This window comes from Macrobrachium rosenbergii, chromosome 29 (assembly GCF_040412425.1).
Source record: "Macrobrachium rosenbergii isolate ZJJX-2024 chromosome 29, ASM4041242v1, whole genome shotgun sequence".
Lineage (NCBI taxonomy): Eukaryota > Metazoa > Arthropoda > Malacostraca > Decapoda > Palaemonidae > Macrobrachium > Macrobrachium rosenbergii.
Genome location: NC_089769.1, coordinates 11,156,152 through 11,183,881, shown reverse-complemented (window position 1 = coordinate 11,183,881; position 27,730 = coordinate 11,156,152). Strand labels below are relative to the sequence as shown.

The 27,730-nt window shown below is 34.4% G+C and overlaps 1 protein-coding gene across 11 annotated transcripts in view; it reads right to left on the bottom strand.

Moving 5' to 3' along the window:
* Positions 1–1,463: 1,463 nt before the first annotated feature.
* The window catches only part of hppy (MAP4K3-like protein hppy), a 181,877-nt gene continuing 155,610 nt past the window's right edge, over positions 1,464–27,730 (bottom strand). For 9 of the 11 annotated variants that reach the window (XM_067131030.1, XM_067131031.1, XM_067131035.1 and 6 more), the window contains one exon: positions 1,464–3,881. In XM_067131030.1, the coding sequence (XP_066987131.1) occupies positions 3,761–3,881 (121 nt within the window). In that variant the 3' untranslated portion in view covers positions 1,464–3,760. Of the gene's footprint in view, positions 3,882–22,946; positions 23,094–27,730 lie in introns of those variants that run through there. The other 2 variants (XM_067131025.1, XM_067131034.1) reach the window with 1 other exon arrangement.

The window sequence follows — 27,730 nt, the reverse complement described above, 5'->3', positions numbered from 1 at the left end:
AGAATTTTACTGAAATGTTTGGCTTCATACTTTAAGTTTCCATTTATCCCTTTTCTTTGGTCAAAAACCTTGCAAAATACTGCTTTTCCATCATTACCACTCCATGAAGTTACAATGATATATGAAATGAATATCAAGAATATTTATAGTGCTCTATCATGGAATTTTCACTGTTTTTAATGCGATTCTCATGAAATTGGAATTAACTTCTGTCAGAAATGATTTGTTAACTGACTGTATTAGCTCTCCTCCCCATTGGAAAATAGGATTTCTGGATGGAGGAAGAATAACAATGAGGAAAAAATGGGCATGTACATCAGCATAACCATCCTAAGCTAACTTAGGATGTCAGGTCCTAACCTGGCAAGAGTCCTCCCTGAGCATCCCCTTAAACTGACCTTTTTTGGGGGATGTTCTCCCTGGGACTGTAATAGTTGACCAGGCCTTCAGGTGAAAATGAATATCAAATTTGCCAAACTCACATCCAAAATGATAAAAAATCCACATTTCACCATTTTCAAAATCTCTTGCGCCATTGATAACTATAGGATTCATTTTATGACAGTGAACGCATCATTTAGTTGCATCTGACACAGAGGAAAAGGGATAGTTTTCACAGTATTGGGTAAAGGAACACATTATTTCAAACATAAAATGAAAAAATTACTGCATATCAAAGCTGGATCAAAATCTCTGGAAGCATCACACCACCACTGCACATGCATACTAGTGCTGATAACACATGAAAGAATGAACAATGTTACACAGAGAATGAAAAATAATTCAAGAGCACATGATATAACAAACACCACACCTGCACACCTATGCAAGTGACACCAACAGATATGGGCAGGAAGAACCTTCAGTATAGACAATAAAGAGGATCAACATTTGAATATGACATCACAATAACAACATAGTAAAAAAATTTTTTTTTTTTCTAAATAGCATCATTACTCATTTCTGAAAATTTCTGCATAGAAGAAAAATCTTTCAAAGTGGATGTAATACTCATTAAACCTTTTGTTTAATGAGTAAAGTAATGGTGAGTAAAGTAATGGCAGCTTTTCATTTATAAAAATTTTGTTGAGTAGAGAAATCAAAATTTTGTTGGAGTAGAGAAATTAAAAACCTAAGTCATCATAATGTGGGACTCATTTCATCTTGATTTTCTGTATTCTCTCGTTTTCTTTGAATTGACGCTATAATATTTTACTGTTTGCAGACGTATGCATTTTGTGGCCAACTTTGTATCAATTACTTGAATGATTTCACCTTATTTTTTCTACATTTTAACTGAGATTACAATACCAAATGTAAAGTGAACTGTTTAAAAGTTTGGCTCCATACATTAGTTTTTTCTACATTTTAACTGAGAATACAATACCAAATGTAAAGTGAATTGTTTAGAAGTTTACCTTCATACATTAGTTTTCCATATCTTAATAATTTTTTCTCAATTATTTTTGGTTTTTAAATATGAAAACAAATTCAGAAATTCACAAAAATTGGCTCATAAATGTATCAAGATCAACCTAATCACTAACTGATGTTTATTCCATTGTTCTCCTACCAAAATCTACACTAGTCAATACAAAATGACTATTCTAAGCAATGGCAACCTAATATTAAATAGGTCATAAAACAAATATCAACAATTAACATTTGCTGATGATACCAGGCTAAAAGTTTATGCTAAATTTGTGAAACAAAATATTTAAAACAGCAGTGTACTTATTCACTCTTTAACCAACACAAAATATGTAGTCATTATTTCAGCAATATAAAAAATGATGATAACAACAATTACTGGAAATCAGTACCTTTAAAGAATAAGATGGCAAATATCTATAACCTTATGTGGCCATCCATTATGATAAATTACCAATGTACCATACTTTTCCAAAATTTTTCATCTTTTCAAATCTCATTATTTTCATCACCACAATAGTACCATAATCATTAAGCTGAAGAATTGTACCACAAAGTTCATAACGAGAGTACTGTACAATAAAAACACTACAAAAACCCTATGCATCCTCACAAAATACAAAAATTGCATACAATATTATCTATCCTTTCTTCCCTATTGTGGAATATAACTTACTTTCATGGTTTCTCACTCAGAAAGTACTAGAAAATAATGGCAATCAATTAGGCAATCATAGGACTAAAGCTATCACAAAATATATACTGCTTGATTTACTGGCTTTTCAGCATATTCCCAGTGATGGCATGAACAGGATGTGAATAAGCAGGGATGTCTTTGTAAACATACACTAAGTAGAAACAAATTACCTATTCATAAAATACTGATCAATGATCATATATCACTGCATAGTAACATGGAGCTTGCAACCATAGATCACTTATGAGTTATGCCATTAATGAAACTTCCCAAGTTTAATATATGCAAATATGGTACTTTTCTTCTTTTACTAGACATTCGTGCAGGTTCTTTTCAACCTTCAAGAACCGTGACATTCCAGACAAGTAATTAGACAGTACTTCGCTAATATTACTTGACACCAGGTATAACAAGGGCAGGCTGTGTGTGTTCTGGACTTCATTTACTGGATGTATGCTTGAATGTTCAAAGGTATAGGATGGGCTAGATTACTATGGGACTAAACTCACAGCACAGTTTACTTAAATTTCAATTAAAGATGTGATGGAGCAATGTATTCTGAGGTGCATAACTAAACTATCCATGGTTTAACTTTCTCGCTTAAAAGACTACAGCAAGGGTTAGTGAACCATGATAAACGTTTCTTAAGAAATGAGTAACATTATAATATACATTTTATAATCTTTTAATATAAAAGACCATGTCACTAAATCTATATTCATTCTACTTCACAAGAACTGCACCTCAAAACTTTTCTAAAATAACTATTGTAAAAATGACCTTTATACAGTATTATACAAAACTTTGTCCTGAGCCACTAAGAAGACTTGAATTTAGTCCTTAAAAATATTAATTCATAATATGGTTTCTGGTCAATGACCTACTAGATAAAATAACAATAATTTTCAATTTCACACTTCATGAGAAGATGATAATTTCAATCAATTTGACTTTAAAACATGATATTAAACACTGCTACACCTAATTTGGTTACCATTAATCTTTTAATGAGATTCATTATGAATGATGCATGAATTCTAGCTAAAATACTACATTATGATGTGGCTATGCCTTATATTTACACAGTACAGGTTAGAAATTTTGCACACACATTCAAAATGATATGCAAAATTTATTTGTACTGTTGTTGAGCTTGTGTACAGTAATATTCTAAAATAAGAAAGAGAAAGATGGGGATATACATTTGAAATTTCATTAGGAATATCACCTTTGCTCCTGAAATGTGTGTTAATGGATTTTTTTCACTCCACCATTTGCTTAACATCTTTGGTAACAAAATTTTAATTAACATTTCCTTTCTCACCATCACCACTATATTCATATAAAATCCTGCACATCCATCTCTACCACTAGGATCAACTAAGGCAAATACCATACACAAAGACTGTTCCTCCACAATCACTTGAAAAAGGTTGAAATGGTCTCAACTATCAATGTCACAGTCACTACTTATCAATACTGTACTTACATGGTATGGAGTTCCACTTGAACATTCTAGCTGGCTAACACTGCAGCATGTATTACTGCAATACAGTTTATCTGAAGGAAACATTCCCTGCGTAATTCAATTTCAAATATTTATTCTATATCCTGGAGCCTTGATTCTAGCACCTAATACATACTGGATTCGTGACCAGCAAGAATGTATAGATTTACTCCCTGATTCCCTTCGGACAAAGTTCCGCTACTGGTTTCTAACATGGAAGATGGCCGGCTTTCCAATGTAATAATTCTGAAAATGAAAGTAACTGTCATGATTTTCTTGAAAAAACAAGTGGCATACCATTACAGTATATAAAAATTAACAAGAGAGATTTTGATATTGAGAAAACATGTTCTCACCGAGCTATTTTCCAATTCCAAATAATTTTTCTCTTAAAAGTAAGTCAGATAATTAAATGTGCTTTACTGGGGATTAATAATGCAATAACAATTCAGCAAATCTAATCAACCCCATTATCAAATGAAAATAATTAAAAATATATTTGAATAACGGATGGATAAAACTGTTTAAACTTTAGCACTTATAAGCCAATAACATGCAGGTGTTGTCAACAATCACTTCATGCAAAACTGTACATGTTACAATATCTTGCAAAGAAAGAGTGTGGTAAGACAAACTAAGTATGTTTCACTGTCATACAAATTTATATGAAGTATTTAATGATTTTTAAGACAAATTATAATGAAAACTGTAAAGCAAAGTCTAAAACCAGAACCAAGTGAATTAAGCGACTATGAATTTGTCGACTATCAGATTTTATTTACAAATATTTGTTAACATTTTCATGTTTCATAAACCCAAACCATTGCTTTACATAGTCTTCATTTTCATTCAAAGTGGGTGAACTTATACACATTACTGAAAAAAAGAAAAAAATAATGCAAAAAAAAAAAAAAAAAAAAAATGCAACTGAAGAGGTTTATAATTACCATTACAGTGAGTAAATCCTCAACATTTCCACCTTCCATATTCAAGATAAAGTTCCACTTCTGAATTTATGAATCAACACTTAATTAAAGGAGAGGGAAGGATAGACAAACCTTAGGGTGAAATTTCATCAAGATTGCACAGCTAATGCACAGAATGTAATGGTAATGAGGGAGGTTTTGAAGATGACAGGTTTAGCGGGGGGAGATGCTTTCAATAGAAATGGGCAGGACGCATCACTTCAACTGACCCATAAGCTTAGGGATAGCAGCAGGGCTGAAAAAGAATGAAGGGGATGCAGCCTACCCTAACCTAAGGTGTATCTGCTGCAATGCAGACTTGGACTACTTTTGCTACCCTGGGGCTCTGGGTTGTAATAGTCTTGTCAGATGTCCTATTTCCCCCCAAAAATTAAATTCCTACCTCTTCAAAAATTTAACCACAAGGCCTGCCTGTGGTAAAATTTCTATTAAAAATCCATAAAAATTTTTGCATACACCAAACTAACCAAACAAACAATATAAACCAAAACAAAACCAACCATCTCCAACTTTCTTGGGACAAGCAAATATTTACCTACTTAGGAAAGATGGTTCACAACCTGAACAGAAATGACTCCTCAGGGTCAGAGATATGGGGCTGTGAAGTTAATACCATTATCGTTATGTTTATAAAACCTTGTCATAGTGTTTATACCCGTCTTCTTTTGACTTGGGATGGTGGTGAATTATAGTTGAAACTTACTATCCACTGGTGAGGGTTAGAAGTTTCATGGCCCCCCAAAGGGGTTGGGCAATTATCTGTAAAGTGGTTGGATGAGGAAAGTGATTGTTTACAAGACTAAAAAGTCAGGTTGGCTCAAATATAGAATTTATTACCATGCTGAGCTGGACACAGAATTCTATGGAGAAAGGCAAAGGCAAAGACATCCATATAACAGGGAGAGGCTTTGACTTGAAAGTAACCCATAACTGCCTCCCAATATAAGAATCAACCAGTCTTATGTGACCTTGAATATGAATGAACAGTCTGGCATACAGTATTCTTCTATTAAAATCAATCTCTTCTGCAATGAATATCTGTTCTGGAAGATATCTGCTATCCTCAACAATCTTCACTAAAGTCCCAAGGAATTCAGATGCTGCTCAACTCATCAGTCTACACACTTTTACCTTGGATCTTCATGTTGTGAAGATTGTGTCACTGCTTAAATCACATAAAACATCCTAAACTTCCCTTGAATGCTATGAATTTCGTATCAGTAAATTTCTTCTTGAGGTCATCAAACAGACAATGCTTTCTCCAGAATCAACAGCTGGCTTATGGAGATACACTGACTAGTCTGCTGTTCAATCCAAAGAGAAAGATGATCTTGTTCTTTTCTTGTTGATGAAGGTGTCACTAAAATATCATCATTGACAAGGGGCTTATTATGAATAATTGTCAATACTATCATCTTACTCAAATCAAAAGCACATTTATTGCTGACTGACAAAGCTGTATAAACTGACAATAATTTTTTTCCATTTTCATTACCAGAAACCTCTGTAAAGCTGAAAATGATGGAAGTTGGAGTTACATAACTGGAGGTATACCTGTATTTTAAGTCTCACACTGTGCTAGTATTACTAGTATTTAACTGCACCTTATACCTACATGTCCTGAATATGTCTTGCAAAGGGCAGGGCAAAATTGGTAGTAGGCTAAGTGGAATTCAGTACAGGTTAAAGATGGCTGATAAAACAGAACAAGAGGAAGAATAGTATACAAGAATTCTTGAAAGGAGCTATGGGTGGATCAGTAGTTTGATGCACAAAAACACTATGACAGAAGGCACAGCTCAGTAAGCCAATGATTGGAATCAGGTAATATGGTAGCATAAAGGGAAACAAACAACATCCATTTCCAGATATCCATTCTGGAATGTTATGACCAGGATAATCCTCACAAAAGACATATGTAAGGTGAAGCAAAAATAATCATGCATGCAGATTTGGAGTACTTCCTGAGCGAGATTTTGAAAGAGCTTAAACAGTATCTGAGACATAATGGGAACATAGTGGGAAGAGATCCTAAATGTTTGCTCAAAAGCTTTAGGCCTCCCTTCAAAGACAGAGATCCTTAATCTGAATACTGTTACCAAGGGGAGAGAGTTGGATGCCTTGCTAAAAAAAAAAAAAAGAATCGCTGTTTTGTTGAAGCAGCAGAGGGAAACCACTCCCCAAAATACAATAAGAAGGATGTTCAGACAAACAAATTCTTTGAGTGTCGGCAGGAAAGACACCTCAAAGCTAGGAATCCCAAGAGAAAACAGATCACATGCTTTAAATGTCATGAATAAGGACAATCTATGTTCCATACCATCATTAGTATTAGATACAGCTACAAAAGCATGCAAAGAGAAAATGCTTCACATACAAGCATACAAGAAAAATATTTCACATGAGTGGACACAAGATAGGAGAAAAAAAAAAAAAAAAAAAGTCAATTCCAAATAAAAACCAATGATGGAGTGATGAAGAAAGGTAAAATGGAGGCACTATATAAGTGATGAAATGGGGGTGTAAAAAATGTTAGTGAAATGGAGCAATGATCTAATAGTATGAGGAGTGAGGGAGGTTAAAATAGAAATAAAGCTGGCCTCCTTAACTTATTAGTTTTTCCAGGCTTAGACAGGTTAAAAAGAATGTCTTGAGATAAAAGATCTGACATGAAATTTTTGCAGTATTTGCACTGGTTGTTAAAATGGTCCTGGAAAGTTTCCTTGTTGTCACGAGTATAAAGAATATATAAGGAAACTTATAACACTAAAAAGGTAAATGCAGGTACCCAAAAAAGAATGAATGTTCATACTTTTTTTGGAAAAAAGAAACATCTTTTAACTTCAAATTTTGATAAACTAAACTCAAGAATATTTGTACTACCTAAGTGAGATAATTTGGGACCTTTAATGTTTGCCAATCCAACAAACATAAAGACAATCAAAAAGCAAGTAACTAATACAGTGGTCAAGAACCATGTAACTGGCACCCACGTAAAAACCGCAATTCCATAAAACAAATATGGGGAAAAAAGTAAGGAAGAGGGACACAACCACCTCAGGTAAATAGGTTTGTGAAAACGTGCAACTAACACGAAAGACCTTAGCTTTGTACTAAATCAAGGAGGCAACAAATATAGGGGACCCTACTTCAAAGGAACTTATCACACTCAATGGTAGCTAGACCTTTTACAGAGAAGTATACAGTCACCCACAATGAACTGAAGCATAAGGCTATGTAAGGCAATGTTTTGCCCAGTGTGCGAGACATTTGTATCAGGGCCTCGAATTTTGAACAAATATATGGTACTGTCAAGCAACAACAAAAAATTGTCAGATATAAATCACAAATACTAAACTTTCATTCAAATGCCTGAAACTACATAAATAACACTGTACATCTTCTAAGTTAGAAGAGCTATATGTAAGGAAGTAAAATAATGTACGAATATGAAGCCATTAACTAAGCCATTCAATTGTGAACACAAGTAGCATAGTCCTTGAAAAATTGTGAAAATAGTTGTACCTAAGAGATGAAAAATGGGACAGTGGATAAAAATTATTTACCAGTATTATATTATTATGACATTTAAAGTTAACACAAAAACATAACTAACTAAAGTACACATAAATATTGCAGGAAGCAGCAAAAATTCATGAAGCTTTGAACAAATATTTTAAATTGGCAAAGAATGCTCTTACACTAAGAACCTTTTAACAGTCAGTATAACTGGTGGTATAAGACTATAATTCTCGAGAAACAGAAAAAAAAAAAAGTTCTGATCTAAATACGTACCATAACCATTTCTACTTTCATGGACATACAAACACACCCATAAACATAACTTTTTTATAATGTATATGAAAGTACATATGCATATAAACAGCTTATATATATATATATATATATATATATATATATATATATATATATATATATATATATATATATATATATATATATATATATATACTGTCGCTAGGTTGGCTTTGATTGCATTCCGAGAAAAAGAATTCATATAAAAGCACCCCTGGAATTAGTCCCAGCCACATTATTCATCTCAATATTTTTCTTAAAAACTAGATACTCCTATCTTTATTGACAAAAGCTATATAATTTCATGAACTCTATTGTCCAGAAAGGAAATGAAAGAAAATAAAACTTATACAACCAAAGTGGCCAATATATATTTGTCCTGAAAGAATCAGTGAAATGCCAAGAACGCGATACAGATGCAGTGTGACATATAGGATTGGATAAGTGAATTTCTGCTGTGGTTAAGATAACTGATTGGATAAGTCAATTTCTGCTGTGGTTAAGATAACTGATTGGATAAGTGAATTTCTACTGTGGTTAAGATAATTATCATCATTATTAATGCTACAGCAACACACAAGGAACTTCCACAATTAATGCTTCAACACGAAACCATGGATTGTACTTGATGAGAATCTAAGAAAACAGAAATTTTCATCTATTTTTAAGGAACAACACTTATGCAGTCATTAAGAAAATTCACAGAAAATACACCATAGTGAAATGGTCTCTTTCTCTACTTCCTCCCTTTCCCATCTAAACTCTCCCTTCTTTCAAAGTTTCCTGATTCCCGTTATGTTTAGCAGACAATTAGAATATAGACCTTCATTACATATAAATCTGTTACTCATACTGTATTTCATAATCAGTCAATCACGATAATGCTTTATCCACCAAGAAACTGTATTAAAACAATTTTAGAAAACAAAACTGCAAATTCAGATAATGCCCAGGTATCTACATATGGCATGCTGTTTTAAACTGAAGAAACTTGGCAGATACTAGAGCCACCAGTACTCTGGTAACAATTCTGGTAAATAAAAGGAGCCCATAAAAATGCCAAAAGGTAGAAATTGATGCTATATATTTCAGAGACATAAAAGGAGCCCATAAAAATGCCAAAAGGTAGAAATTGATGCTATATATTTCAGAGACAAATGTCTCCCTCAACAGCAGGTATATATATATATATATATATATATATATATATATATAAACTTTATCACATACACAATTATTCTCTCCATTAGTAGAATTACTAACAGGACCTCTTCAGAAAAAGTTGGCCCAAAATGGCAGAATAATCATAATTTTTTTTTGAATAAACTCAATAATCCATTAGTTTACCATCCAGTTTGAATGAGAGCATTAAATATAGGTTTTATATGATTTTTACGATTTATATTTATATATATATATATGGGTTATATATATATATATATATATGTATATATATATATATATATATATAAACTTTATATATACATATTGTTATATATCCATTATAGAATTATAACAGGACCTCTTCATAAAAGTTACATACATAATTTTTCATATATATACATACATATATATATATACATATATATATATATACATACATATATATATATATATATATATATATATATATATATATATATATATATATACAGGCATTCCCGATTATCGGCAGGATTCCGTTCCTGACAGCGTGAGGATAACCGAAAATCAGTGATAATAGCACTGATCCCTGGTTATTGGCGCCAATTACTGGCGATCAGCGCTGCCGATAAGAGGCGATCAGCGCTGATAACTGGTTATCAGCGATGAAAATCTGGTTATCATCATCGCTAGACAAGCCCCGTAAAACCAGATTGCCAGTAACCGAGGCTGCTGATAACCAGGGACTGCCTGTATGTGTGTGTATATATATTGCTAACAGGACCTCATTCAAACCGGATGGTATCTAATGGAGTATGTATGTAAAAAATATATATATATATATATATATCTATATTGTAAAATATATATATATATATATATATATATATATATATATATATATATATATATATATATATATATATATAATATTCTAATGAAAAATTTCTCACAACAATCCTTTCCCTGTGACAAGAAATTCGGTTGCTTTCACTGCACTTCAACATTAAAGCTTCGAGTGGTTAAATTCAAATTTTACCTCTTTGATAAAAAAAAAAAAAAACATGATATTGAATTCAAGAATATTGGCACAAAATAAGGGAACTCCAGAAACCAGCATTTTTTCTTTATACTTATTTTCAAATAATAATAATAATAATATATAAATAATAATTCTTTATGGCATATTCTTTTACTTTTTATTTTTATTTTTATATATATATATATATATATATATATATATATATATATATATATATATATATGAACTGATTATATAGAAATTCATGTTTGAGACATAACAGAAAATCTGCTAGTTGTTTGCACATCTTTGTGATCAGAGAGTAATGAACAGATAGATACTGCTGAGTCGTCGAATGTCATGTGATCATTGGGGTTTAGCATGGGTAATTCAAATGAGTGCCATACATCGATGACCCTTATTGGTTCCTTTCGATTATAAGAGACCTCAGTTGAGGTCTATGACCTAAGCAAATTTCAGTTGAGGTCTATGACCTAAGCAAATTCAGTTTGAAAAGTTAAGATCAGTAAGGGTTTAGCAGTCGTCATGGCGCGTTTCATTTGTACTGGTAGAACCTTTACATGACTGAGAATCAGGTCATATTTTTGGTGTCAGTCACGGGGTATTCCCAGTACATATAATAATTAACTGCGTAATTGTGAAGGTGAAATAAACAACGCAAAATTGAAGAAAATCAGCACAAGATGGCAGGAGTGCCAGTGCTAACAATAACAGTGCCAGAGAAGAGGACAGTGCGAAAGAGCATTCAACAAATATCCAACGCGTGTTTAAAGAGTTGCACAAATTAACAAATAAAATACAAAATAAAAAGCCCGTCGACCCACCCACAATTTCGGCCGACGTTGCGTCGTCCCCACAAGCGCGATCAGTCGAAAAATAAAAAAACTGCCAGTGCTAGATGGATCAGTGCCCGAGCTTGACAACTCACACACACTGGTGAAGGTTTCCTTTTGACCTTCATAAAGTGTATTGAAAATGCCACCGTAGGCTGGACAGATAGAGAAAAAATTGTGCAAACAAAACAAAAAGTGACCGGGAATGCAGCACGGTAAATCAGGAGTTGGGACGCCAGTGAATTATTCCTCAGAATAGGGTACTTTTAAACAACACCTCACCAAACAGTTTGCCCTGCACCGAGAGGAGAAGGTAGAGCTAATGGAAGCCTAAGACCCCATGCTGGGGGTGAGAGAGTCGATTTCAGCATTCTGTAGTCGCGTCAGTGAAGACTATGAGTCTCTCACCTCTGAAAGAGACCAGACTGTAGAGGGAAAAGAAGACTTCTGTCGACACATGCCGAGGCAAATTCTTCCCACCTCCATAGTGGGATTCATTATTGGCGATGAGAGGCCCTTGCAAGCCTTGCTGCTGAAGATTCAACTTCTGTTAGACCATGAACAATGTCAACAAGAAGGGGGAGGGGGCAGACCACCTCCCAACCATTTGTTGCAACGGTTAAACAACCTGACCAAGCGAGTCCTCAGCCAGCCTCACCCACCATCCAAGGTCACGCACCCAGGGACCTCAAAGAGGCAAAGGGAAACCAGCCAGGAAAAGGACTGTTGGTCATTGCTGGCGGTGTGGAAGGGAGGGCCACATGAGGACCCAGTGTCCCTCTCTCACTCAGCCGTGACGTTTTCAATGCAATGCAACAGACCACCTCATGAACGCTTGTTAAAAAAAGGGCAACGGCCAGCAAAACAACGCTCCCCCTACACCAAGGAGAGGAAGGGGAAGGCAGTGTGGAGGAGGAGTTGGGAGGACTCCGACTACACCCACACTCATCAGGCCCAAACAACGACTGTGCCCCTGGAAGAACAAAGGATGCACAGCTCCATCTCCCACAACCAGTATTTCTCTCAAAATTACTGAAATTAGGTAAAGAATTCTTCACTTTTTTCATTTTTATACATTTTATATTGTTTTATAAAATATTTTCCTTTATAGTTGCATACAGGACTGTACAGTAGTACAGTATATAGTGTATAGTATACTGTACAGTACTAATACATAGTAAATGTTTACATTCCAGAATCCCCTGACAAATGGCCACACCAACATTTTATTGTAAATACAGTGTGTACTGTACTGTACAGGGGTTATGAAGCATGACAATTTCAAAACAACAAGTAAGGAAATACTCTACAGTATTCACTTTCTTTCACTTTGTATACTGGACTTACACTACATCGTAATACTGTATATAACAAAATGTATTTTTACTGTACAGAAGTACAGTACAGTATGTACTCTACTGTACTGTACTTTAATTAATACTGTATTTATTACATTCTGTATATTGTGCAGTTCTAATTTTAACATTTTCATTACAGACTATGTTCCTGCTTCACATTCATCAGCAACAGTAAGTAATACCCTGTACATACTAAAACAGTCGGATTACAGTACTACTATACAGTAACAACATGGAATGAAGGTATGCATGTCTTGTAGAGGACACCCAAAAGGTTGTAAGGTTAGACTTTCATCATTTTACAGTACAGTATATTGTACTATAAAGTACTACTAAAGTAAATCCTATATATAAAATATAGTTTTTGTTATGGCGCCGATAACCGGTTGTTGGCACTGTACAATTTTTTCAGAGCTGGTAGACTTTATTTTTGGTTAACGGCGATTTTTGGTTGTCGTTGTGCCGCCGAGAACGGAACCCCCTCCAACAACCGGGAACTACCTGTCATGAAGCTAAAAATGTCGTGGCTCAATATTTTGACCGTCGACTGGAGTTGCTGTGTCCAGGAATTGAGGCCCGGCAGTGCCTATCCATTTATCACTAAAATTCCCCTTCAGTGATAACTCCCCATCGGGGATATTCCTGAAGTTGCGTGAATTAGATATCAAATGACATTTGTCCTTTCATGACTATATATATATATGTATAACTGAATCACGAAAATATGGAACGTGATGAATATATAAATAAAGATAAAATCCATGAAGGAAATGGGAACTCCAGTGTTTCCGTTTCCTTAAATGATTTTATCTTTATATATATATATATATATATATATATATATATATATATATATATATATATATATATATATATATATATATATATATATATATATATATATATATATATATATATATATATATATATATATATATATATACACACACACACACACACCTGCCTGTTGAGGGAGACAGTTGGTCTCTGAAATATATATCATCAACTTTCTACATTTTGTCAATTTTATGGGCTCCTTTTATTAGATGGAATTCTGTTTTAACAGAAAATATTTCACAGTCATATATATATACAGTAGAGCCCCGGTCCTCGACGCTAATCCGTTCAAGAAGCAGTGCGAAGATTCGATTTAGTCGAATTCTGAATTAATTTTTCCCATAAGAAATAACTGAAAATGGATTAATCCATTCCTGACCACCAGTCATTACCCCAAACCTTACCTTTTTATACAAAACATTACACAAATTACAATTAAATAAGTTCAGAGTTGAATAACTTACTGTATCAGAAGCACATTTTACATTTTTAAATACATATTGTATAAAAAAAATTGGCCTACGACCAATGTGGCCGTATTACCAATGGTAGACCGAGCGCCATAGGCTACGCTAGGTAGCCTATAGGACTACCAGAATGTACTGCAACGGGTACACATGAAAACTCTTGTTAATAATGATAATATTGAAAAACAAGCCTGATTATCACATTATCAGAGTAAATTAATAATACAGTACAGGTTGACCATCACTAATCCGACATCACTGGGACCTGGAGGGTGCCGAATTAGCCATTTTGCCGGATTAGCCATTTATTAGGCTAGAATACATGAAACCCAGTAGCTAAGCACCTCATCTTAGAATTAAAATATCCCATAAATCAGTACAAGTTGGATAATAAAGAAAAGACAATTATCAAATACAGGTAGTGCTTGAGTTTACGATTACGATGGGGTTAGCAATTAATACCGGTACGAAAATATTTAGGAAATATTTTAGAATTCGTGTAGGTGCAGGCGCAGGCTGCAGGTACAATCAGGCAGCGAGAGAGACCGACTTACAATTGAAAAACTTCTTTTCCTCCATCTCTTTATTCCATCTGCTAGTTAAAAAAGTAAAAGAGAATGATAAAAGTATTGTTAGTAACGTTATACTCTTGCGTAAATGCGTACAGCCATAAACAACCGAATGGGAAACTGTTGTTTTGCTAATAATCGTATCGGATAACAACTGTTTTGCTTGTATTTCAACCATTGTATGGTAATACAAAATTATCGTAGTTATGTTGCAAATGACGTTAAGTACTATACAATAAGACTGATATATTTTTTACACTATACCCTTATTCGCTTTGGAGAAAAGATCGGCAGGGAAATATACTGCTACAGTAACTTAAAGCTGTAAGTTGTAGCTGAAGCTGAGAAAACAATGTTCAAGCTGCTGACTATAAATTATTGTGCATCGGCAACATGGATGAAACTCAACCGTAAATAAAACTGGAGAGAATGTATTTTAATCAAAACTACTGGGCATGAAAGAATACAAATTACTACTGTTTTCACGCCAATAAAAGATAAATACGTAAAGTGCATATTATGATGAAATCGAGAGAAAATAGCGAACGGAATCTTGATTTTTTTTTACACAAAACAAACATGCCCCCAAAACGGCCAGCCGTGATTCCCGTGAACGTCATATATTAATGAAAAAAAATAGCCAAAATAATTTCACAACGGAACGTATTTAAGTTATATTTCGACTTAAAAACACTTCGTATAACGAAAAATATCTGTGTCCCAAATAAATAAAGTACCCATATTCATTTACGCTAACTAGAAGCAAGAAAAGCGCTTTGAACTTAGTTAAATGCATCGTAATTTATAAAGAAAAGCAATATGAGAATATACGCGATTGGAAACAATATAGTAAAGCATAACTTTTAAAAGATCCATGAAAAAGATGCACATTTGTTATGTTGATGTTTGTATAATACTGTTAATATGTGAACAGAGTTCAGTATAATGTAGGCTAGGCTACCAGTTTGTTGATGCAGCACACTGCGCCACCAAATCAAAGCGACCGGCGAGCGAGTTAGCACAGCGACCCGGGAAATTTGAAAATTAGCGCGGAAACATTGGAAATTACTCTAGCCAAAATTTGTGCCGGATTAGTGATGGTCTACCTGTATTTATAAGCCAAATTACTGAATGTGTGTTATCATAAAATTAAGAAAAATTTCCTAAATTATGTCGGAACTCAGCAGCTTCTGGCATGAGCAGATGTAAACAAACCACAGCACCACCTTGGTGGTGTATTGGGGTACTAATTACATAAACATTGTTTACGTTCAGTATTTATGGTAAATTTCATACAGAGTCTACTGGAATACTGTACAAAATCACTGTAAAACATCTTTCAGTAAATATTATGATTCCCTAACATAGTGGGACCCATGATTGGATGAAAATTCAGTGCAGAAAGCCAAAAAAATTATGATATATACCTGTACAAGGTGTACTTCTCCAAACAACAGCAGCAGCAGTGTGTGGGCTTTAAATGCTTTTACATGGGAAGAACGCCACCTACAACGCCAACTAGCGGCAGCCGCCCGAAACTTTTTTTCTACAAACATCATATGATTCATCAGGTCGGATTCCGGTTTGTTGTTCAAGCTCCGACGCAAAATTTACTCAACATTTCGGGTTGAAATCTGATTATGTCGAGTTCTAGTACAGTTGAGGACTGGGGTTCTACTGATATATCTATGCTAGAATACTCATGATTCATACTATGTTTAGTGTCATTTTACAGCTAAAGAGTTGAACTTCATAAGTTTAAGCAGGCAAAAAAGCAAAATATAATCAATAACATGAGTAAAATTTAGCCATAATAAAGAAATTTGTCACGCTTCTAGAAAAAAACTCCAGATAAATATGAGAAAAGATACTCAAATTTCTGTGTACACAGTGTAAAAGTATAATAGACTGCATTTCCAATGACATGTAATTCATTAATATTTCAGCCACGTGTGACAACACAAGTGCATTGAAAAACGTAAAACATATTTAGAGTGGTGTAAGTTCACCAAGCAGAAACTGATTGTCACTTTTTTTATATGCCATTAACTTGTGACAAAAACTCAGATCCACTGCATGTACAAGTTTACCAGTAGGAAAAAGTTTTAAACGCATCATTTTTTAAAAGTTTTCTACAATATACAATATTGTCATTTCTTCTTTTGCATAGTGCAATTGTTCCATAAATTACTTTTCCAATGATATATAATTTCCATAGATTTTCTACCTGGAATGAGACATGAAATGCCAATAAGAAATGCAACACAGCATGAATATTTACAAGCGGTAAATAAATTACATATATGACACCCTCCCAAAAAATAAGAATAATTATACAAATATATATATATATATATATATATATATATATATATATATATATATATATATATATATATATATATATATATATATATATGTATGTATGTATGTATGTATGTATATTCAGTCATGTAATAATAATCCTATTGGTCTTGGTAATTATATGGTATCTTCATTTGATTTTAGTACTCTGTATGTTACATTACCATATAATAAAATTTTAATTATATCAACTGAATTGTGATTATTGTGTATAGTACATATATAAAAATTTGATTTATATATTTCATTATTGCAGATGCTGTTAACAACTTATGAATGCTACTGGCATTTGCCATATGGATTATATTAGCAGAGACAATGAAAGACAGTACAAGAACTGTATGTATATGACACACATATATATGTGTGTACACATACATACACATATACATATTGTCAAGAGGTAAACCTCACACATGCCACCTCATCCTCTAAGTACGAATATAACATAACATGCAAATGGGAATAATTTTACTTTTCTTGAAATCATGTTCATTTATTCCATTTATCTTAAAGATAGTTGCAGGTGGAAATTCGACCCTAGTTCTTCTCCTCTCACCACTAACCCATGTGGGAAAACCTTGATTCTTCCTTACCCTAGTGAGTGCCAAAAGTCCTTGATTTCAGGTGCTGATTCATCCGGAGAACAATAATCCAGCCTGAGGCAGGCAAAGCCGGCAGAGGAAGGCCAAGAGAGAAAGTGGTGCCCCACCTAGCAACTGACCATGTGCTTGGCGCCATCTTGAACACCTGACCGAATGACTGCATGCGGATCGTATAGAAAACTGGACACCAGGCGAACAACAGTAGTGCCGCCTGGAATGGACAACAATGTAATCCTTACGAGGGCTTAAAAGGACAAGCAAAGACCTCACCTCGCTCAGAAGACGACAGAACTATCCCAGGAAACTTGGTCCTCCACTCTGCTCCTTGAGCTGCTCCTTACAATCCCATGTGCCTGGGAGTTTTTGCAACTATTATTGGCTTAGGAGCAATGTTGTCATTTTATTTATATCTTTTGAGTGACTTAGAAAGATCAGACTACATCATAGGGATTACGTTCTCTCACTGGTTACTTGAGTCTGTGTGTCCCCTTCTCACTCCCCTCCATCTCCCCCACCTCCGATGAATAACTGATGGTGACGGTGAATTTATGAGTCCTTAAATTTTCAAACAAAATAAAAAAAAAACCTTAGCATAACTATAAGGAATTAACATATTTCCCAACATCAATGATACTCTGACCTTGGAGAAGTACCCCACTTTTTTGACTAGCAAATTTTAAAAACGTAAAAATAACGTGGCAACCGTCACCAAGTTAATTGCTTTGTTTTGAATAGTGTGCTGCTGCATTCAAAAAAAGTAACCTTAGTTTTACCAGACCACTGAGCTGATTAACAGCTCTCCTAGGGCTGGCCCGAAGTTAATTTTTGGCTAAGAACCAATTGTTTTGAATATTGTGGAATCGAACCACATTATGCGAAATGCAGAAATAAATTAACTGTCATCAATCATGAACTTTTCAACCGACTCGGCCAACAAAGGGCTTGCTGCTGCATTCAACTGTCCCATCATTTTTTCATGTCGTTCATTTAAAAAATACTTTGTTTTATGCTTTTTCATGTTTGCTGAGATTAATATTAAATAAGCTCTTTTGATGTTGAAATACTGACAAACTGGAAAATTTGAACAGGTTATGAAATAATGCACCAATATAAACTGCCCATCCAAATTGCATCACAACTTTTATTTTCCATTAGTGTTTCAGTCTGTGTGCATGTGTGCACGTACAAATATGCATCATGCCAAGGTACACTACTGTACAGCATGCACTTGCTCACCTTGTCTCTGGGTTATTCTCTATTACAGGCAGTCCCGGTTATCGGTGATCCGGTTTTACGGCACTTGTTTAGCAACAAAAATCGCTGGTTTCCACTTATTGGTGCCAATAATTGGGTATTGGTGCCGATACATGCCTAACAGAGGCGCCGATAACCGAAAATCAGCAATTTTGCGGCGCAGCAACCGAAAATTGCCGAAAAACTGCCAATATTTGGTTATCATCACGCTGTCAGAGCGGAACCCCGGCCGATAACCAGGGACTACCTGTACAACAGTATTTATATGGTATGGTGTACAAAAATTTACAAATCTTTCGTAGTCCAGAATACTATATCATAAATTGACTTAGGCAATCATACATTATTGGTTGAAATGTTGTAAACCTTGAATGCTCAGATTCCCCTGCAGAGACTTGAGGAGTGGAATCAGAAGGCCATGTCATAGGACAACAAACTGAGGGCACAATACATGCACAAGTCAAAGGGATCTTCAAGAGAGGATTCAATGCAGGAGGCACTACTGTTTCAGGGGGCAACAGTGCTTGAACCACAAGAGACAGCAACTGCTGGGGCTGAAGTTGAAGAAATCTGCCACTCTTCCATCTTAGACCTGATGACAGATCAAATCTTGTGAACTGCAGATTTCACAGCAGAAAACACCTGACACTTAGGCAATCTATAAGGTCTGGATCAAGCGATGATGGCAAGGGCCTTCCAGCTGAAAAGGCAGCAGGCAGAGGAATCCATAGGCCAAGTAGGTGGCACAACCTCTAAACGCAACAGAACAGCAGCAAATGAAGGCACCACAGATGGAATATCTCTCACTGGAATCATGAGCATATCCTCAATCTTTGGACCCTTTTAAGGGAATGAGTTCCCACCAGATGAGTACACCACAGTAAATCAGAATCCACTTAGCACTTGTGCTTTACCCTTGCGGCATGGGCCTGAGTCATGGCAGTGGGAGGCAGCACTGAGGCCATCATAGGTGGCCCCTGAGAGCTGAGAAAAACAGTTACAGTACCTCCTCTTGGTGAACAGACACCTATGACCCCCTGGCCAATTCTTTCAAATATGGTATGTTTGCTAAGAAGAACAAAGCTGACACCTACAAGAAAGACACAGGAAAAGCAAAGCCTTATCAGGAAAAATATATAAAGGCATTACATGCCCTCCCAGCAAAACCTACATATGTACACTGGGACATAGTGAAACATACATGCATACACAATTGAAAATAAAATTAAGAAAAATGCTACTTGAACCCACTGAACCTTACCTCAAGTACAAGTCAAAGGAAATTAAATACAAAAAATTCAGTGATGAATACAAAACAATGAGGGCACAAAAGAAACTGCTGAAGCATTAAAACACAAACTATGAATGCTAACGCAGAGAGTAAAGGACAACACTTCAAAAATAAACTGAACATAAAACCACCAAAAATTCATACTCAAAAAGAAAAGTGGAATACCTTTAATACCTCTGACAATCAATTAACAATATAAAACTATAATTTTAAGTGCAATTAAAACAAAAAACCTCCTGTGAAAAACGAAATTATATTGATTATTAAAAAATGAAGGCATAATGGTGTAAATAACTTGGAGCTAGTCCAGGGTGAACAACACACAACAACATCTTTACTCCATGAAGCTGAACAGAAGTCTAACTGTTAACTGAGGAGTCATAAGACAACTGGGCATGCACATCAATGGCATTTGAATCATGATCCCTACAAGTAGATGTTACTATTAAACTCTAAACATGTTATCATACCATGGAAAGAATGAACTTGACACCTATCAGTTTCAAAGCACATTACATGCTATTCATCTGGGGAGGAATGTAGCTCATTATATGCTATTCATCTGTACACGAATGTAAAGCCCATGCCAATCAATATGTAATATGTCATAAATTTCAATTTTAAGCTTCTACACTTAAAAACAAATTTTAAGTCTCATGAATATTTTGCAAAAAGTTCTTACTTACTTTTAAAAGTTATTGTATAAAGTCATTTTGAACAGTAATGATATTCATTAATTTCTTATGTGCTAACCATCAGTGAATGGAATAAAAACTATTATGTACATGTACCTCTTACAGTAATATCTATTAGGTTTATGTAAGCCTGCAAAAATATTCCTTTGCATCCTTGAACCTGAATTCCAACTAGACTAAAAGAAACAGCTGTCTCTAAAGATTATATTTAATCATTTCATATTAAAGCCACACAGAACTCAAATTAAAACATTTTGGCCCTGCTATCCAATAGCAAAATAATGTAATATATTTTTACCTTCTCTGGTACTTTTAATCTTTTTACTTGAAGAACACTGAGAGAGAAAAAAAGTTCCTTTCTACTGAAGCATGAGAGAAAAAAAAGTTCCTTTCTACTGAAGCACAATGACCTCACCTGTGGTTCAGCATGTAACAAATATTGGCTATGAAGCCCTGAAACATAAATGTATGATAACTAGAGAATTTTGTGTAGCCTGGGTGCTTAAGAGCCAAGTTGTTCCCCAAGAGATAAATCTTACTAAAGTACTGCCTGTGATAAGTAGTATGACAGACTGGCACTGAATACTAAGATACAGTATATACTATGGCAAGAAATTATTAAAAGTTTGGTAGTAAGTTTTTCCATATAGCTATAAAGGAAAGGTCAAGATGCAGCTGTTTGTTTTGCTCACCTCTTCTGCACATTGTTAAATAAATGGTCTTCAAGGATGGTTCCTAATGTTAAGAGTAAAATTTGTTACTGCCAGATGAGGTTGCTTTAAATATACTCATGCTGAATGCAAAAGAGAGAGAGAGAGAGAGAGAAAGTAATCAAAAGTGACTACTGTAATGTAAAAGACCTTACAGTATTCAGGCAATTTACCAATTGTGTTGGAGTGCCAGCTGAAGCTATGTGTCAAGGCAGATAAAACTACTATAATATTTCTGTACATGAAACTAAGAATTTGGTTTTTTTTATACATCAAAATCATCACCACTGGTGATGGTAAATTTTATCATCCAAACCCACAGCCCCATTGACAAATCGGTATTTTGAGCCATTGGCACAAATGCAAGTCAGTTCTGTAGGTTCATGTGAGACTTGTGTAACTACCTGCCACATAATCATAACCCAATTTTCCTTAATGCACATAACAACTCCCAGTTTACATGGCTTTATCTGCTTATTCTGTTTTGAGCACTATGTACTACAGGATAGCCTCTGATCATTGTAAAAATTGATCCAAAACCAAAATGTCTGCCTGAACATACTCCAGTTGCCAGCATGACATTACTAGACAGATATATTCAACATAAGCTACCCATTACTAGTAAATAAGAGAGAGACAGAAATAAATGTTATCACTTTTTAAACCTCACTTTCAGAGGAATACTAGATATCTATGTACATTACGCTTACATTTACCTGAACTGATTTCTCATCACTGTATACTAATATGAGGCAAATACAGTACTGTATATGAATCTAAATATAGTATGTAAACACTACACATAAAGCACGAATCTGCTCAGCATGTGGTGACTTACGCAAGTGTTCGATTTAATTGGTGTAAAGCTACTTTCCTTGAAGGATTAATTACACATTTTTTTCTATCAGTGGTCAGAAAATTAACATTTACCATTCTACACAAAATCTGCCTTAAAAACTTGCTTTTACTTTACTCTATCCACAGTAATAAATGCCATATCTAACATAGACAATAGAAAAGGATTAACATGCAAGCCAAATACATATATTAAAATTGTATAATGACTATCTTAAATATCATTAATATTTATGTTTTACCGAACACAAATAATTTATTGCAACAAAAATGATTATCAGCCTAGTTCTCCAGAAAATAAATTGGTGAAGTTGATTAAAACCAATATTTGCATTCAACTATTATTTATACGACTGCTTCACCTAAACAAAATAAACTAATGCATGCCAAAAATAAGGAAAAACATGCCAACATCTGTATGAATACCCTCAAAACAAAACAGGACAAAACATGGTTTTTGAATAATCGGACTATGGCTTACTCAACTATCCTCAGGAGACTTTATGTAATAATTGTAGACGCTTATGTATATTTACTCCTCAGTAACTATTTTCATGTCCGGCAAGAACATAAAGGTTGACGCCTTGTTCGCTATCTCGTACTTCCATGTTTCTGCTTGACACTATTACAACGCTGAAGAAGTGGTGTTTATCCAGAATGGGAAAGGGATGGGAATATTAAGTAACTTGTTAGTATGGAAACACTAAAAATTATAAGTTGAATCAATTTATATTAGTAATAGACAAGGGGGAAGATGGACACCTGTGGAAGCCTGGTATGACACCAGCAACCCTGTGAAAACCAGGAAATCATAGTTTTATCTTTGTACTGCTTACAAGATCCCAGTAAGTTTTTTTATTTACATTTCCCTAACAGTACATATAATTCCAACTCACTTATTTATCAACTCATCCAGCTACATTTTGATAGTTAAGAGGTCTTAAGGAAAACTTTCAAATTCCTTAGCTTTCATCATTATACAAATGATCCAACCTCCACAACCATGAACATAATACATTCACAAAACTAACAACATTCAGCTCCTATATAATAATGAATATTCATAAAATCTCACTGTGCAAACAATACTCGAGTAGACACAGAAGTGCATACATGTATCACAAAATACTATGCCTGTATGTTATACAGTACAGTAACCTCTTTTAGCCATATCAATAAGTCAGAAGAGGGTGGGGGAAAATATAAAATGTGGTTAAGGGAATAGCCCTATGCTTAGCCTACAACAGGGTACCCCTTAACCCTAGCCTAGTTTTTGATGAACTTGGCCTATCCTAAAGACGCAAACAACATATAAAGCAATAAAAATTAATAAAAAAATTCAGTGCATTAGCCTAAATTAATAAATGCTTGCATTTAAAGTTCGTAAACTAGGCTACAACAGGAAGTTTCATGGCTTAGGCTTGGATTTATTTGTTTACTGTAGCACTGGATATTGTATGGCAATGAAACAATTTATATATTACTCATAATCTCGCAAAAACATTTTTCGATAAACTTTTTACTTTGAATGAATGGTTTAGACCAAAAAGTATTTCTATTTTTAGATTGATCAAGTTTTTTTTAACACATACTGTATAATGGATCCTACAAGGAAGTCTGCAAGGTAATTCTTGTGATAAATAAAAGATGTGTGTGCACTGGAGATTAGGTGATCATGGGTTGAATCCAAGAAAAAAGTCACTAAAAAATAATCACAAAAACCAGAAAAAAAGTCATGGATGAAATGGTTAAAATTCATAATACTCATACACAGAATTTTGTCCATTTTCTTTTCTTCAGTGGAAAAGTTGATTATTAAATCATATCCTTTAAGGATATGTCAGTCTCAACACTGTACAAAACTGCTAGTAAATTAATGAATGTTTTAATAAAAAAAAAACATTAAATTGTTGTGTAAAATTATGAATAACATGAACCTGGAATGGATTACAGTACATCAAGTCAAGTGGGATCACTATGACCAGAGGTTGTCTAATCAAGTAAATTTTTAATCGAGCTTGGTAAGAGGTCACATGGATTAAGACATGTCAGGTAAGGTCACTAAGACAAGTGGTTGTCTAATCCAGTTAAAGTGTCAATCAGGTGTTTGATGTAAAGTTAAGCTGAGGTGAACTATATATAACCCATCTCTTTGTATTGCCAATTGATATCCTTAATGATGAGAGAGCCTTATTAGTGGAAAGGTCAGTGTTTGGTTCAGTTGTGGGTTAGCAATAATTTCATTAATGAAAAAAAACATTTGAACCTACAACCATGGAAATTATTAACAGCAATAAGTGTGGGTAAAATATCTGCTACAATGGGTACTTGTATACCAAACATGCTATGCACAAAAGTATACTGTGGTGGAAGTCTGTTATAAGATCCAACAATCCAGTAGTTGCTGCCTGGGCAGTAAGACTACAAATTTACAGGGAGAAAATCCCAATACAGGCTGCCCTCTCAATCATGCCCCAGATCAGTCCTAAATCCATCTTGCATAAGTAAGTAACTGGATGAAATACCAAGCTATGAATACCATATACAACATAGCTCAGTTCAATAGTTATGGTGTGAATCAGTGCAATGATGATGTACTCTTACTCACTCCCTCTGCTTATACTTGCAAATAAATCTTGCACATCCAGTGGCTGACTACACCTCCACCATGTCTGATAAAGGATCTAGATGAAATTCCTAATGAGTTTACTCTGAGGACTGACCTAATCATAAAGGAGTATGAGTAATTTTTTACATTTTTGTAAAAAATTAGCTAGAAAGTCAAAAAAATACTTTTGAAGGCATTATTGCATTTTTATTGATTTTGAGTGTACTTTAACAACCAACTGATTTTGGGTGCACTTTAATAACCAACAACTGGCAGTTCTCTCTTTTTTCCTATTTCCACTTTTTGTCAGCTGATCTCACTGTGTACTTCTATTAAACAATTGAAAGATATCCACACCTCTTTCTCACAGTGGCATAGCATAAATTGTCAGCACCTGGAGCAAGGCACTTCCCATGTTCCTTTCCCTAGTCCAGTATTGATCCCCTTACCACCCCAGCAGATGTAAGTAAAAGTAAAATACATTCAAAATTTTTTTGTAATATGCAAGTCTTCAAAAACAGTATTAGAAAACTGCACCGAAATCTCAGTTACCAGTATTGCCAGGCTAAAGTCTTTCTTGGCTCACTGTAGATCTCTGGGATGTTTTGATTTAGTTTTGGGAAACTTCTTTCACATCTCTCTTGCATCTTCCACTTACACATCCACTTAACCAAATTCAAACTTGTGCATTTAGCAACTTGCCCATCAGTATTACCTTTCTTCTTCAAGAAAATGTTGTGCCAAAGGGCATTTCTGTGATCATAGCAGTAGCATTCAATTTTGTGTACTTAACAAATGTGTGCTAAATCTGTTCATTGATAAAATCACCCTTTCAGTATCTAACAATGAACCTGCAAGAGAGCAAACCATTTGTGAAGCTGATTAATTATTTCAAATTCTCAGCATCTCTTGTACTAAGGACAAACAAGCATCACAGTTCTGTTCACCAAGCATCTTACATCTTCCAACTCCTCTCTCTGCAGAAGTTTCATATGTCTTGCTCATCTGCAGAGCTGTCTCAGTTGCCTTGACATTAGTCTCGTTTTCCTTGGCAAATTGGAGCCTGTGTTCTCAACTTCCCACACTGGTCAAGCAGAAGTCCTTGTTGCAGGAAGATCTGCGCATCATTCACTTCAGTTCGTGGTTGGCTCAAAAAATGCAAGAACAAGAAAAAAGGATAGGTCATGATGCAAACTAATCGACTTCCTGCATCACCCTCGCAGATTTCTCTGTGGAACGTATATATGCATTATTCACGGAAAATTCGCCCATTTGCGGTATTTTCCACTGAGAAACATTCACTAATTACTGTATTTTCATATTTTCATGACAAAATGTACTTTTTGTGGTAAAACTATTAAAATACTCAGGTATAAGCAATTTTAGAGGTTTTTTGGGGGTTTAAACTATCAAAATAGGCAGTTCTAAGTGTTTTTAGAGGGGTTTTAAGTATTTGAGGATTTTAGCTATCGGGGGGGGGTTAAGTAATTATACCTTAGTTTAACCAGACCACTGAGCTGATTAACAGCTCTCCCAGGGCTGGCCCGAAGGATTAGACTTATTTTACATGGCTAAGAACCAATTGGTTACCTAGCAATGGTACCTACAGCTTATTGTGGAATCCGAACCACATTATAGTGAGAAATGAATTTCTATCACCAGAAATAAATTCCTCTAATTCTTTATTGGCTGGCCGGAAACTAGAACTAGCAGAGTGCTAGCAGAGAACTCTACCGACTCATCCAACGAAACTTGGGGGTGTGGTATGCATTCCCAGCGAATACAGGGGTTTATTGTTTACTGTATGTGCAATACCATATATATATATATATATATATATATATATATATATATATATATATATATATATATATATATATATATATATATATATATATATATATATATATATATATATAATATTTATATATATAATACTTTATATATAATTTATATATATATACATATATACAGTAAATCCCCCGTATCCGCGGGGGATGTGTACCACACACACCCCAAATGGCTAAAATCCGTAAATACTTAGAACCCTTCTAAAAACACTTAGAACTGCCTATTTTGATAATTCAAACACATAAAAACTCTAACAATACTTATACAGGTATTATCCTACTTAAGATGGGGTTAGGTTCCAAAAAAACCCATAATTTGTTGGAAAAAATGTATCTCGAATATAGCCTAGCCTACACTATATAGTATACTCTATACATACATGGTATAGTAATTATTAATATCAGCTAATTCTGGAAGTTCATGCAGAGTGACTTATGATAATTCAATACAAAGAGAAATTGAATAACAAACAAGAATTAGCTTAGCCTACACTATGGTGTATTGTATGCATATATGGTAGCCTAGCCTACATTATACTGTACTCTATATTCACATAATGTCGTATTATACAAACACCAACATAATGAGTATGCATCTTTTCCATGGATTTTTTAAAATGTTATGCAATAATTCACTGTATCCAATAATACTGTATATATTATATTGCTTTTGTATAAATTGCAATCATAGCAATCAATGTTTTGGTCTGGAAATCGATTACGCGGTATGTTTATTTCGCTGTATTTAACTTGGTTGAGAGCACTTTTCTTGCTTCTATTTAGCGTAAATGAATCTCTAGATACTTTACTTA